Source organism: Lontra canadensis, unplaced genomic scaffold (genome assembly GCF_010015895.1).
Source record: "Lontra canadensis isolate GAN:19392208 unplaced genomic scaffold, GSC_riverotter_1.0 scaffold1, whole genome shotgun sequence".
In the NCBI taxonomy this organism is placed as follows: Eukaryota; Metazoa; Chordata; class Mammalia; order Carnivora; family Mustelidae; genus Lontra; species Lontra canadensis.
Window position 1 is genome coordinate 32,760,168 of NW_022630995.1, and position 14,434 is coordinate 32,774,601.

Here is a 14,434-nt window from a genome sequence, read left to right on the forward strand (position 1 = left end):
TCATGAATGAGTGCACAAAGTAAAAAGATAATACAGTAAGAACGAAAAAATTTCAGATACAATTTTCATTTATAGAATATAAAATAGACACATTTAATATGGTAAGTAATAAAACAGGAGTTTGAAAACTTAAGGAACAAGAGAATAAATAAGCAAGGTGAAAAATAAACAGTTTCTAGAAATGAAAAATATAATCATTGAAATTAACAACCCAACATACAGGGTGCCAGGGTGGCTCAGTCAGTTAAGTGTCTGCCTTTGGCTCAGGCTGAGGCCTGCCTCAGGCTCCCTGCTCAGCGGGAAGCCTGCTTTTCCCTCCCCTACTCCCACTGCTTGTGTTCTCTCTCTCTCGCTGTGTCTCTCTCTGTCAAATAAATAAAACCTTAAAAAAAAAAACCCACAAAAACCCAACATACATATCAACCAGTAGACCAGAGGCTAACTAACAAGGGAATTGGCAAACTAGGCAGATCTAAGAAAATAATCCAGAATTCAGGCCAGAAAGATAAAGAAATACAAAATACGACAGAGAGATTCAGAGACATGGAAAATAAAGCAAAAAGATCTAACATTTTTAGAGTTCCAAAAAGAGATAAAAGATAACTGAAAACTGACTCAGTCAGTGAAACATATGACTCTTGATCTCAGGGTTTAGAGTTCAAGCCCCATGTTGGGTGTATAGATTACTTAAAAATCTTAAAAATAAATGAGCAAAGGGGCATCTGGGTAGCGAAGTCGGTTAAGTGTGAGTGAGACTCCTGGTTTCGGCTCAGGTTGTGATCTCAGGGTGATGAAATCAACCCGCACACCAGACTCCTCATCTACTTAGGTTCTCTCTCCATCTCCCTCTGACTCTCCCCAAGAGCTTGCTCAGTCTCTCTCTCAAATAAATAAATCTTTAAATAAATAATACATTTTTTAAAAAGAGAGAGAACTAAGAAAAGGTAATAGAGAGTGACAGAGAATTACAGAGTAATACTAATCCTCAGTTCCTGGAAGCCCAACAAATCTCAAGCAGGATAAATACATAGAAATACATACCTAGTATGCAGAAATACATACATAGCAGTTTACACCAAAGAAAAAGACTTTCAAAATAAAGTTAATCAAATTTAAAAAGCAATAAAATAGAAAAAACATGAAAACAAAAGGATGATATGTGACTTATCAACAGCAACAGAACCCAAAAGACACTGGAATAACATCTTAAATTGCCTTTACCATAAAAAGATCCTCGCCTAAAGGAACTTGTATAAGATGTACTACATCAGACAGAAAGACTAGAGAAATAATTAAAGTTGGTTAACAGGGATTTTAGAGAAATTTGAACAAATAATGATGTATATTGTACAGAAGGGATAGATCAGAACAGACACAAAATATTAGCCAATAAATAGCTTGTGAGTTGGGAGAAAGTGACCAGAATTAAAGGATTCTAAGTTCTTTATATTTTTCAGAAAAAAATGTTAAGCTTTTAAATTACCTTTAAACTCTGAAGTACATAGAGTATTTAACTCCCAAGCTAGTGCATGTATGTGTGTGCACATGGGGGAGAAAGGATAATGCAGTGAGAAAAAAGAAAGAAAAAAGGCAAAAAAGAAATTTAAAAAAAAACAAAAACAAAAACCCAGGGACACCTGGGTGGCTCAGTCAGTTAAACATCTGCCTCGGCTCAGGTCACGATCCCAGGGTCCTGGCATCAAGTCCCACATCAGGCTCCCTGCTCAGCTGGAAGCCTGCTTCTTCCTTTACTTCTGCCTGCCTGTGTGCTCTCTCTCTCTCTCACTCTCTCTCTCTCTGACAAATAAATAAATAAAATCTTTAAAAAATAAAATAAAATTTAAAAAAATTTTTAAAAACCCACAAGGAAGCTCATGAGACAATGGCAGAAATATGCTTAAATATATCAGTGATAACAGTAAATATAAACAGACTAAATTTCTAATTATAAGACAAAAATTATCAAATCAGGACAAAAAGAGGTTAAAATTAAAGGATGGGAAAACAGGCAAATACTAATAACACCTGGTAGAGACACTAAAAAAAAAAGAGTTGTTACATAAAAAGAAAGGGTGTAATGCATCAGTGTTATGTAATGACTCTAAATGTTTATGTATCCAATAACATAGCTACAAAATGTATAAAGTGAAATTTTAGGGACAATTGTTGAAGGAAAGACTGTCAAATCTACCAGAGCTATCATGGCTTAAACACCTACTTTAGAAGAAAAGGAAGGTACAGAATTAACGAACAATACAGCTATCTTATCATTAAAAAATGAATGACAGAATAAGCACAAAGAAAACAGGAGGATATAATTAAGGTAAGAATAAAAATTAACCAAACAGGAAACAAACATACAATATAAATATTCAAAGTAAAAAGATACTACTTGGAAAAATAAGAAAATGGACAGAGTTCTGGCAAGATTAATCAAGAAAATGACAAACACCATTAAGAATGAAAAAACAAAAAGGGCTGCCTGGGTGGCTCAGTGGGTTAAGCCTCTGCCTTCAGCTCAGGTCATGATCTCAGAGTCCTGGGATCGAGTCCCACATCGGGCTCTCTGCTAGGCAGTGAGCCTGCTTCCTCTTCTCTCTCTCTCTCTCTCTCTACTTGTGATCTCTCTCTGTCAAATAAATAAAATCTTTAAAAAAAAAAGAATGAAAAAAAAAGATATAACTATAAATGCTGCTAAGAGTATACAGAGACTATTAAGAACTTGATGCTAGTAAATTAAAAATTTAGTTTAAGTGGACAAACTCCCAGAAAAAAATAGAACTTACCAAAACTGAGTCAAAAGCAGAAAAATTAAAAGAAAGTAAATTAGCAGTTTAATAGCTTTCCACAAAGTAAACATTAACCCAGATAGTTTCGTACATAAGTTCCATCAAACATTCAAGGGACAAATAATCTTACACAAGCTATTTCAGTATATAGAAAAAAAATGATTTTAAAAGATTTATACACACCTGTTTCATCAAATGATGGCACTTTTTCCACTCTGAGAGTCTGTGATCCCTGTCCTTCCTTCTGAACATTTGTGGAGTATGACTTCACTTGACTCAGTGTACAAATAAATGGGTGACCATAGCGAACCATGTATGAAAAGCTTCCCAATGTCACTACATTCTGCCATCCTACCAAAAAAAAAAAAAAAAAAAATTAATTTAATGTCCAACAAACTCACAACAAAGATTTTATACCCAATAAAACATACCTACTATGTTAGAAAGAAAATAATTTTACAGAGTAACAATAAAACTTTCATTCTGCTAAATACCCAAAAGCACATGCCAACCCACCCTCTCTGTAGAGGTGTTTCATTGACCCCTAGGTGTATGGAGACTACGCTTTGTAAAGAAAAAATAATAATATTCCTATTCTCTAATTTGTAAATTTATTTATATAGGAAATTTTATTTTTAAAAGTCTTTTTAAAAAGATTTTATTCATTTATTTATTTGAGAGAGCATGCACGATCAAGAGCAAAGGGAGAGGCAGAGGGACAAGCAGATTCCTCATGCAACCTTACACAGGGCTCGATCCCACGACCCTGAGACAATGACTTAAGCCAAAGTCAGATGTTTAACCCACTGAGCCCACGCAGGTGCCCCTGGAAACTTAAAATATGGAAAATCAGATAAGACATTCTCATTATTCACCTCTTCTGAAACATCTCTGACATATGATACTTTTTATTTTGTATATGCTGGTTACATGTTAAAAAAATGTTGGCATAATGTACTTTTCAGAGTAGAGAACTCTGAGAGGGAGGAGGTAAGGAGGGCTTCCTACTCAAAATTACCTTGTGTCCTTCTGCTAGCTAGAGATTTATTCCTCTTTCATTTCACAATCAATAAGTGAATTATATTAATCAGTCATTCATACTGTTACTGATTTTTTTTTAATCAGATAATTAGATCAACATTTGGTGAGATTCCTCAGTACACAGGAATTCTAATTGAGGGAAGAATAGAAGACTAATTACAAAGCACTTCAGCTGCTGCATCTGGTTGACTGTGGGCTTTGGAGGGCTGAAATACTGAAAAAAAATATATTCCACACTTGCACTGAAGTGGCAGAAAACTAAATCCGTCTTTACTTTCATATGACCCTCTTTCTTTCTTTTTTTTTAAATTATGAGTACTAGACCTTGAACATCTTGTGAATAATTTACATATTTTTTAAAGTGTTAGCTGAAATAATGAAGGTATATCATTAGAGACAGTCAAATTTTTCTGAGTGGAGGGTTAAGCATTTAAGGGCTGAAACTTTTCTTTCTTTCCTTTTTTTTCCCCCCTAAGTAATCTCTACACCCAACTTGGGGATTGAACTCCACCTTGAGATTGAGGGCCACATGCTTTACCTACTGAGCCAGCCTCGCACCCTGAGGGTGAAACTTTTCTAACTGCTTAATAATGATCTTCCAGGGGCACCTGGGTGGCTCAGTGGGTTAAAGCCTCTGCCTTCAGCTCAGGTCACGATCCCAGGTCAAGTTCCCAGGGTCCTGAGATTGAGGCCCGCAACAGGCTCTCTACTCAGCCGGGAGCCTGCTTCCTCCTTTCTCTCTCTCTCTCTCTCTCTCTCTCTCTGCCTGCCTCTCGGCCTACTTGGGATCTCTGTCATCTTACTCTTTCCCTTATTTGGCAAATAATTGTTGAAGGCCCAGTATGTTTTTGGGCATTTGCCTCTATTTTTTAAAGGCTTACTCTTACACTAAAGTAAAGCAAATATAACAATGCACCTCCTTGCACATTAAAATCTGTAGCCTAGGGGTGACTTGGTGGCTCAGTTGTTAAGCAGCTGCCTTTGGCTCAAGTCATGATCCCAGGGTCCTGGGATCGAGTCCTACATTGGGATCCCCACTCAGCGGGGAGCCTGGTTCTCCCTACTGTTCCCCCTACTTGTGTTCACTCTCTCTTTCTCTGGCAAATAAATAAATAAATATAAAAAAATAATAAAGAAAAATCTGTAGCCTATTAGCCAAATCAGTGAAGCAAGGAGTAAAGCAAATTTTCCTAAGAAACGCACCCTCCAGAAAAGCATCCTGTTTAACGGTAAACAGTGGCCACTGGTGTTGTCAGTCCTATCCAAGGTATCTTTTGTGATTATTACCTAACAAAACCAATATGCCACCAATGCTTTTTTTCCACCCACTGATCCAATGCTTTTATAAGCTGTGCTAAAGTGTTTAAAGAGAGACTATTCCAGTCTTTTTTTTTTTAGATATTATTTATTTGTCAGAGAGAGAGAGTGTGAGTGCGTGCAAGTGCACAAGCAGGGGGAACATGAGGGAGAGGGATGAGCAGGCTTCCCTCTGAGCAAAGATCCTGATGCAGGACTCAATACCAGGACCCCAGGATCACAACCTGAGCCAAAGGCAGATGCTTAACCTACTGTGCCATGCAGCTGTCCCTACTCCACAGTTGAAAAAATCCTCTCTCAGAATATAAGTATTTCCATGATTTGATTCTAGATTTTTTTCAAGGTTTTCCTTAGTTCTTCAAACATTACAGAAAATTTCAAACATATGCAGAGATAGGAAAAAACAGTACAATAAATGGCCAGGTACTCATTGCCCACCTTCAGCCATTATCAACTCATGGTGAACCTAGTCTCCTATCTACCTGCACCAATACTTCCTCACCTCCATGCTAATTTGATGCAAATCTCAGACATAAAATTATTTATATGTTTATTTATAAAGATTTTATTTGAGGTAGAGAGCACAAGCTGCGGGGAGAGGCAGAGGCAAAGGAGGATGAGAACTCCCACTGATCAGGGAGCCCAATGTGAGGCTTAATCCCAGAACCCTGGGATCATGACCTGAGCCAAAGGCAGACACTTAACTAACTTAGAGCCACCCAGGCGCCCCTCAGACATAAAATAATTTAATTCACAAAATTTTCCATACGTATTCTAAAAGACAAGAACTAAAAAACACAGCCAAACCATCATGAAAAAAAAATAAGCAATGCCTTATACCATCAAATATCATCAATTTCCAACTGTTACAAGTGTTATAATTTTTTGTGTGTAGAAAGATCCTAATAAGATCCATTTGCTATTGTTGATTGAGGTGTCTTTTGAGTCTCCTGAAATCCACAGGATGTATTTCTTGGCAGCACAGGGCCTGAACCCATAACCCCGAGATCAAGACCTGAGCTAAGATCAAGAGTCATTCAATCACCGACTGAACCACCCAGGTGCCCCCAGGATTTTTTTTTTTTTTTTAAGAGCCATTTTTTAATCGAAGAAATCAAGTTATTTGCCCCAAATTTTTGTCCTGCTAGTTTTCCAGTCTGAATTTTGCTGGCTTAATTCCCATGGTGCTGTTTAACCTGTTCTTCTGTATGTTCTATAAATCGATGGATGTGAAGGTTTTATCTAAATTCTGATTCTTTTTATTAGAACAAACACTACTTATTAAGCAGTGATGAGTTCTGGGACGCCTGGCTGGCTGGCTCAGCTGGTATAGCTAGCAGCTCCTGATCTCACGGTCTTGAGTTTGAGCCCCATGTTGGGCCTAGGGCCTACTTTAAAAAAAAAAAAAAAAAAAGGCAGTGGTAAGTGTTTTTATCAAGTACCACATAATATTTGGTTGTCTCTTTATTTGTGTAGTGTCTGCTATTGTTCAGTGCCCAGAACCATTTAGCCATTAGGTGGGTATAAAATGGTGATATTCAAATTTTACTACTTCTTCATTTGTCAGAATACTTCAAAAAGAAAATCCCCCACATATACTTGGTTACTCAGCAGTACAGTTTACAAGAAAATTAGACTAAATTTTCTCCTTACTTACCAGTTCTCAAAATAATGAGTTCACTACATACTATCCTGAAGTAGTGACACAGTAATTTGTGCATGTATCATTATTTCATAGATTTAAACATTATTTGATCTATTTCAATCCATTTTAGTTGCTCTGATTAATGGTCAAATGGTCCCATTTTTGGCCAAAAGGGTCTCCTCAAATTGACTTCTGCATTCTTTAGACACTAACCTAGAAAATAATCTTTGATAGCTTCCTTGCTAGCTGTTCCAAAAAGTCCTTAATTTTTAACTTCAGTAGAATTTCAGGTATCAGCAACTTTAAAAGTACGTATCAGGCATTAATGCAAGATCAAAAACTGCACAAAACTTGAAGAATACATTACCATCTTTAACATTTTATACTCTAAAAAATATATAGGACCACATTTGATTCAATAAACCAAATATAATATCTAAAACACAACTGAAACACAACCATTTAAAAAAAAAAGGAAACGCACAGGTGACCTAGTCAGTTAAGCGTCTGCCTTTGGCTCAGGTCATGAAGGGCTCCCTGCTCAGCAGGGACTCTACTTCTCCCTCTCCCTCTGCTTGTGCTTGCTCTCTCTCTCTCTAATAAATAAAATCTTCAAAAAAAAAAAAAAAAAGAACCATTTTTAAATCAATTACTGAATTCATTAGTTAATACTAGGATGCAGAAAAATAGTTAAAAAAAAATAGTACCCACCACTAATATATCCTTTCTTCAAGGTGACATCTAAAATAAACTACATACAGAAGATTAACCTTTTTGAAAGTTTGGTGCTCACAGCTCTATGGGCTTGGACGAGGACTTCTCATCGCTGTATATATAAGAGCTATTTCTTCATCAAGACTGCGGAGAGACTCTTGTTTTGTCAGTCTAGTTAAAACAATCACTCCTCTCTGCTTTTTTTTACTTTTATTGCCTCTGTAGCTCCTAACAATCACTGCTGATAAGCACTTGTCCTCTCTCTCCAATCTGGTTTGTCACCTACCATTTCCTCTGGCTTTAAGAGGAAATTTGGCCCTCTTTTTCACAGTACAACAAACAACAAAAGAAACTCTGTTTGTCTCATGCAAACCGACAATTCTGTCTTCTGGATATGTTGCTCCTGCAATAACCATAACTATAAACAAAAGATTTCTTGCAGTTTGTACTGTTTTCTTACTGGCTCATTTAAGGGCTAGAGAATCAAACTTGTAGCCTACACCTTCTAAAGATCAATCTCTTTACTTAAGAGACTATTTCAGTAGTTTTGCCCCCAAATTCCTAAAGCACTGACATTGATGTTATACTTAATTTTATAAGAGGTTAGTGTGAACTTAAAATACACAATAATAAGCAGAGTAGCACAGCAGAGGCATGCTGGGCCCATTAAATACACAATAATATGCAAAAATTGTTCTTTGTGGTAATATTTATTATGGCAAAAACTGGAAAAAACTTAAATGTTCCCTAATAGAAAAATAATTAAGTTATGAGAGGTCCCTATATTTTTATTGTGTATATATTTAAATCTTTTAAGAATGTGGGAAAATATTCATCATGGTGCATTTAAAAAAAAGCAAGAGACAAAACAACATAGTGGGATTTCAACTATTAAAAATGTGGCTAGCGGGGGTACCTGGTTGGCTCAGTCAGTAGAGCATGTGACCCCTGATCTTGGGGTTGTGAGTTTGAGCCCCATACTGGGTGCAGAGCCAACTTTTTAAAAATGTGACTGGGGAAATATCTAGATTATGCACAAATTTTACTCTATAACACTTTTCTGGGCTTTCAAAAATGCCTAAATTTTTAAAAACTAAGAATGTAGTCATTGCCAAATTACTTCTATTATTATTACTACTAATATTAACAGTATCTAGTTTATTTTAATGCTTTCGCCTAGCCAAAAATGCAGAAAAATCTTTTGTGTCTATCATCTACCAAGCGAAAGTGTAACCTAGATCAGGTAGTTCAGCCTTGAGGACTATTACTGATGTGATTTTTATCCAGCAAAAGGGAAGTTCTGTTTTTTGGTTTTGGGTTGTTTTTTTTTTTAAAGAATATGAGATTGGGGCAACTTCCTGCACTGCCTCTTGGTATTTCTATTGCACTTAATTCTTATTAATATTTGCTTAGACAAATAAAAACAATATCTAATATATTCAGGGTTTACCAAGTGCCACTGTCCAAAATACTTCACCTGTATTACCACACTGTGTAATTTATATTCCAAAACATACCTCAAAGCCATCTGCTTCCCTCCATCTTCATTGCTAGCTAACCAAGGCCTAGCCACAGCCTTGTCTGCCTCGCAACTCCCAAAAGATCTCTTTAATTCATGCTCTCCTTTCCAAACCCATTTTCCACAGAGTAGACTGCTATTTTTAAAATATTGCCTTTTAGGGCACCTGGGTGGCTCAGTCAGTTAAGCGACTGCCTTCAGCTCAGGTCGTGATCCCAGGGTCCTGGGATCGAACCCTGCATCGGCGTCCCTGCTCGGTGGGGAACCCGCTTCTCCCTCTCCCTGTGCCTACCTGTGCTCACTCTCACTCACTCTCTCTCTCTGTCAAATAAATAAATAAATAAAATCTTAATATATATATATATATATATGTGTGTGTGTGTATATGTGTGTATATACACACACACACATATATATATACAGCCTTTTAAACCTATGGCCTAAAAGGTTCCAGTACCTCTCAAACTTCATTTCATATCCTCCTCTCCCTTACCCGAGCTACAGCAGTTTTCTTTTCTGCTTCTGAATACTAGTAGTCTGGTCTCTAGGGTTCCTGTTTGCTCTACCTGGATTGTTCTTCACCGCAGGTCTTCACCTGGCTTGCTCATTTTCATTTTTCAAGACTTGACTCAGTCACTGCTTCCTCAGCATATCTAAAGAAATGGCCTCTCCTAGCTACTTTCTAGCCCATCACTCGGTTTACTTCTTTCCTAGCACTCAGCCATGTTTTCTCATTCCTGGTGTCTGCCCAATAAAGGAGGATACTATGTCTGTCTTCTTCAGCAGCACAGCACCAGCAACAATGCCTCAGACCTCTTTGCTGAACTGAACCTCACTCACTAAAAGTTAGGAGGAACATAGTATAGTTAGCCTCATTTTACAGCTGTAAATCCTATCATTAACTTGAACTATATAGAATCAGGGTGTCAGCCTGCCAGAATGGTCTTTGGTTAGTTCTTCAAAGGGGGGGTGGTGGGCACAACAAAACAAAATTCTTGTCAGATTAGAGACAAGAGTAAAATACAAAAATTTAATTTATACTTTTCACTTAAAGCTACATTTCTATTAACCTCAGATTTAAGCAAAAGCACATGTCCATTAATTTGGTATACTGTACTTAAAGGAGAATCCTCCCATCTCAAATTTTTGCCAAATGAGGCAAGGCATAAATATATGAAAAATAAAGTAAGTGTTCTATGAAAAGTCAGAGAAATTTAAAAAGGAAATATTTACTACAGAAACTAAGTCACATTTTTATAATATAAGAGGATTATGTTTATTATAGATTGAAAAACACAGTTAATAAAAAATTTTTTCTAGAGAAACTTATTGTTAATATCACAGTATATATTCTTAATTGTACTTTTTTCTAGTTTTACCTAATAGTATAAAAGCATTTTCCCCAAGCAGCTGGGTGGCTCAGTTGGTTAAGCCACTGTCTTCGGCTCAGGTCATGATCGTGGAGTCCGGGGATCGAGTCCAGCATCAGGCTCCCTGCTTGGCAGAGTCTGCTTCTCCCTCTGACCCTCCCCCATCATGTTCTCTCTCTCTCATTCCCTCTCTCATAGAAATAAATAATATATATATATTTAAAAGCATTTTCCCCATCACTATTCTTCTAAATTGATTTTTTTAATGTTGCATGTATCAACAGCCCATAATAAAGGCACCATAATATATTTAAGTTTCCAACTCTCTATAACTATAAATGTTATCAATTTATTACTATGAATAATGAACTTGTGCACACATTGTAATACCCATCTGATTATTTTTTTATATAGTTTTAAATAGAATCACTCGGGGTGGGGGGGGCAGCACCTGGGTGGCTCAGTTATTTAAGTGTCTGCCTTTGGCTCAGGTCATGATCTCAGGGTTCTGGGATTGAGCCCGTGTAGGGCTCTGTGTGGAGTGTGCTTGTCCCTGTCCCTCTGCTCCTCCCCCACAACCCCCTCCCCAAGCTCTTTCTCAAATAAATAAAAGCTTTTAAAAAAATAGAATCACTGGGTCAGAAAGTATAAACCTTTAAAGTTCTTTTTTTTTTTTTTTTTTTTTAAGATTTTACTTATTCATTTGACAGAGAGAGCACACACATATAGGTGGCGCAGCAGGCAGAGGGTGAAACAGGCTCCCAGATGAGCAAGGAGCAGGATTTGGGGCTCCTTGATCCCAGGACTCTGGGATCATGACCTGAACCAAAGACAGAAGCCTGACTGAGCCATCCAAGCACCCCTCAAGTTCTTTTCATAAGAGAATAACTGACCACCAGAACACTGAATTATATGTCCCAATGAATAGAAAAAGAGAGTTCCTGCTTTCCTGCATCCTCAATATGAGGTATCAATATGAAAAAATAGCCAATATGAGACAGGCAATGAGTAGCAAATCCTTAAGCTTTTATTTCTATGCTTATTGGTAAGTATGGTACATTTTACATTTTTATATGCCATCTGAACTCCCTTATGAACTCATTCATATCCTTCACCCATTTTTTTTTAAACTGGAAGATACACTGGTATGTATGTAAGAATTCTTCATAAATTAGGGATACTAATTTTATAACTGCCCTGTCCAGTACAGTAGTCACTGTTCACTGAGCCCTTGAAATGTGACTATTCTGAACTAAAATGTGCTAAATGTAAAATATACACTGCACTTCGAAGATTTAGTACAAAAAGATGTAAAATATCTCAAAAATTTGATCTCAATTACATATTTAAATATTTTTGAATATACTGGATAAAGTAATATTAAAATTAATTATTAAACTAAATATTATCTGTTTTTACTGTTTCACATATGGCTATCAGACAACCCAAGATTACATACGTGGCTCATGTTATCTTTCTTTTGGACAGCGAGACTCTACAATACTATTTTCCTTTTCACCTTTAAACTGAGCTTTCAGTGTACAGGCATTTCTCATTTTTAAGTATGCCGATAAAGCAAGAGTTTCCCTTAAGGTTTCCTTCTCTCCTTATTCTTTGTAAGTCTACCCCCTCTGCCATACAGGAATTTTAGAAGCATAAATTTTATTTCTTGACAAAGAAAAACATCTGTTTTTAGATTTTTTTCCCCCGAAAGTTTTCAGATATCACTTTCTTCTTTCATGCATCTGGCTTAAATAGTACCCTTTCCTAATGTTTTTTAAATTTTACCATAATGGCTGTCCTTTTAAAAACTGTTTCAGTTATTATTGGAACTAAATTTTCACAAAGGAGGTTATTTTTAAAACCTACTATGTGTTAAGTGTGAAAACACATTTTAATTTTCTGGTGATAAACATTCCAAAGAACTTTGCAAAGTCATTCTGACCAAAGAAATAGGTACTTATTATCTGTGGTTCACAGACGGGTGAAACAAAGAGTACATAATTTTTGGTATGATGATGGTTATTATTGCTATATAATTACAAATTACACAATTCCAAGTCCTTTCTACCGACTTAGAAGGCAGGTTACCCAGTATACCTAACTTAAGTGTAAAATGCCAAAATTGCTTGGTAAATAGAATCAACTATGCTAGAAAGTTTACTTGGGGATTTCTGGAGTATGGTATAATAATAAGATTGATTTTGTTCCTAAGGGAACCAGCTGTATTGCCAATATAGAAAAAAAACTCAGCTTTTCTATCCCCAACAAAAAGTCACAGAACATGATGTTAAAATTAACCATTCTGAAATTTTAAAAGTTTTTACATTTACTGCAAATAAACGATACTAATATATTCTCATTTATCTTCACAGTACAGGTGTCACTATAACTTGTTACTTTTAAACTTGGATGACTGGACTACAAGTTCTAACATCTATTGCCAAGCCACAAACATGCTACAAGCTTTTTCAAACATGAATTTTTGGAAAATGTTATCTGTAAACACTCTATGCTCAAGAATCTAAGGAATTAGACGAGGGGTGGATTTGGTTCTGTTTTTCTCTCTGTTCTCGAGGGGTCAAGCTATTATGGCATCCCAAGCTATGGCAAAAACGTAGGTAAGCCTGACTAAAACTTAAAAATTCAATGCTATTTTGGAAACTGCGGAACAACTTAAATTTGAGTAAAAAAAGAATGCTTAAGGAGAGGGATAAAAATTCTCGTCAACCACGTTTTTCTGGGTTACAGCTCCATTAACACGTTTTCACCATAAAGGTCTTTCAACGAAACTGAACAGTTAGTTTGCTTTATGATCCAAAACTGGATTCATTCAATGACTGTGGCATGGTCATATCCTCATACTTAAGAATGATTCGTAAATGATGAGTAGCACCCCCATCCCTCACTCCCTCCTTCCTTTTTAGGAAATTTAAGGGAAAAAGTTAGGAGAACGGGAAAAGGAGCAGGGCAAGAAAATCTGTTGAGACAAAGGCGCTCAATGAAGGGGAGCCGATGAACTCGAAAGACCCTGGCACTTTTAGGTTTCCATAATTTCTCATTGCCTGGGGGAGAAGGGCTGTCATCGCGGGACACCGCGATGCGCATGTAGCATTTTATCTGGTACAAATGGTTGGCTTCAAGTATGTGACCCGGCCCGGGAGCTACCTGCCAGTTTCCGTGGGAGTTGTGCTAGGGCCTTGGGGAAAACCAGGGTCTGGGAGAGCTGTCAGACGTCCCTGCCACCTGGGCGAGCTGAACTGCAAAGACACAGACCCAAAAGGAAGGTTCTGGGGTTGGAGAAGGGCAAGCGGCCGAAATGCCCGAGGCGAGGCGCCGAGCTCGGCCTGCTCCTCCAGGCCGGCTGCCGCGGAGTCAGCGGCCGAGGTGGGACACTCACCCTGGCGCTCGCTGGAGCCGCAGGCCGCCGCCCTGCAGCGCAGATGGAGCCGGCAGAGGGAGGACCAGCTACATCTGTGGGCCGCAGTGGCGGCGGCCAAGCCCGGTAACATCCTGGCGGGGCAAAGGCCCCCACTCGGACACCACCTCCTGCCTCCGCGACGCCGCGGGGAACAACTGACTCCATAGACTGGACACCGGGTAACACTCACGCCTGCGCCGCCGTAGGCGGCCTCACTGACCCGGAAATGGTAACAGTATTTATCGGCGCCCGTCGGGCAGGCGGCGGAAGTGACGTAAAGAGGAACACAAACCCAGAGCCCGGGTCTCCGCAGACCCGGACCGGCGGCGTGGGCAGGGCGTGGCTGCAGTTGGGGTTTGGTGTCCGCCGGTTTTTTTTTCCCAGCATCTGTGTCTTTTCACTTTCGGTGGAAAGCATCGCGTAACTTGTTTTCATCTAAACGGGACAGCTTTGGGAGACGTGACAGGGACTTTTCCTGCGTCTGCCTGCTCCTGTTTTCTGAGCTCGGAACTCGAGCGGTGGTGGTGGACATGCGAAGAAAGGTGGAAAGGAAGGATGCTGGCTTTCTTTACCTCGTTCGGAGCCTTCCTGGATGAGCCTAAGCGGCAGCTCACGTAC

General features: G+C 38.2%; 1 protein-coding gene across 1 annotated transcript in view; it reads right to left on the reverse strand.

Moving 5' to 3' along the window:
• The window catches only part of SLC30A9 (solute carrier family 30 member 9), an 82,857-nt gene extending 68,831 nt beyond the window's left edge, over positions 1–14,026 (reverse strand). The window contains exons 1-2 of the mRNA XM_032852645.1: positions 13,796–14,026; positions 2,973–3,140 (exon numbers count right to left, since the gene is read on the reverse strand). Of these exons, the coding sequence (XP_032708536.1) occupies positions 2,973–3,140; positions 13,796–13,907 (280 nt within the window). The 5' untranslated portion in view covers positions 13,908–14,026. The remainder of the gene's footprint in view (positions 1–2,972; positions 3,141–13,795) is intronic.
• Positions 14,027–14,434: the final 408 nt, after the last annotated feature.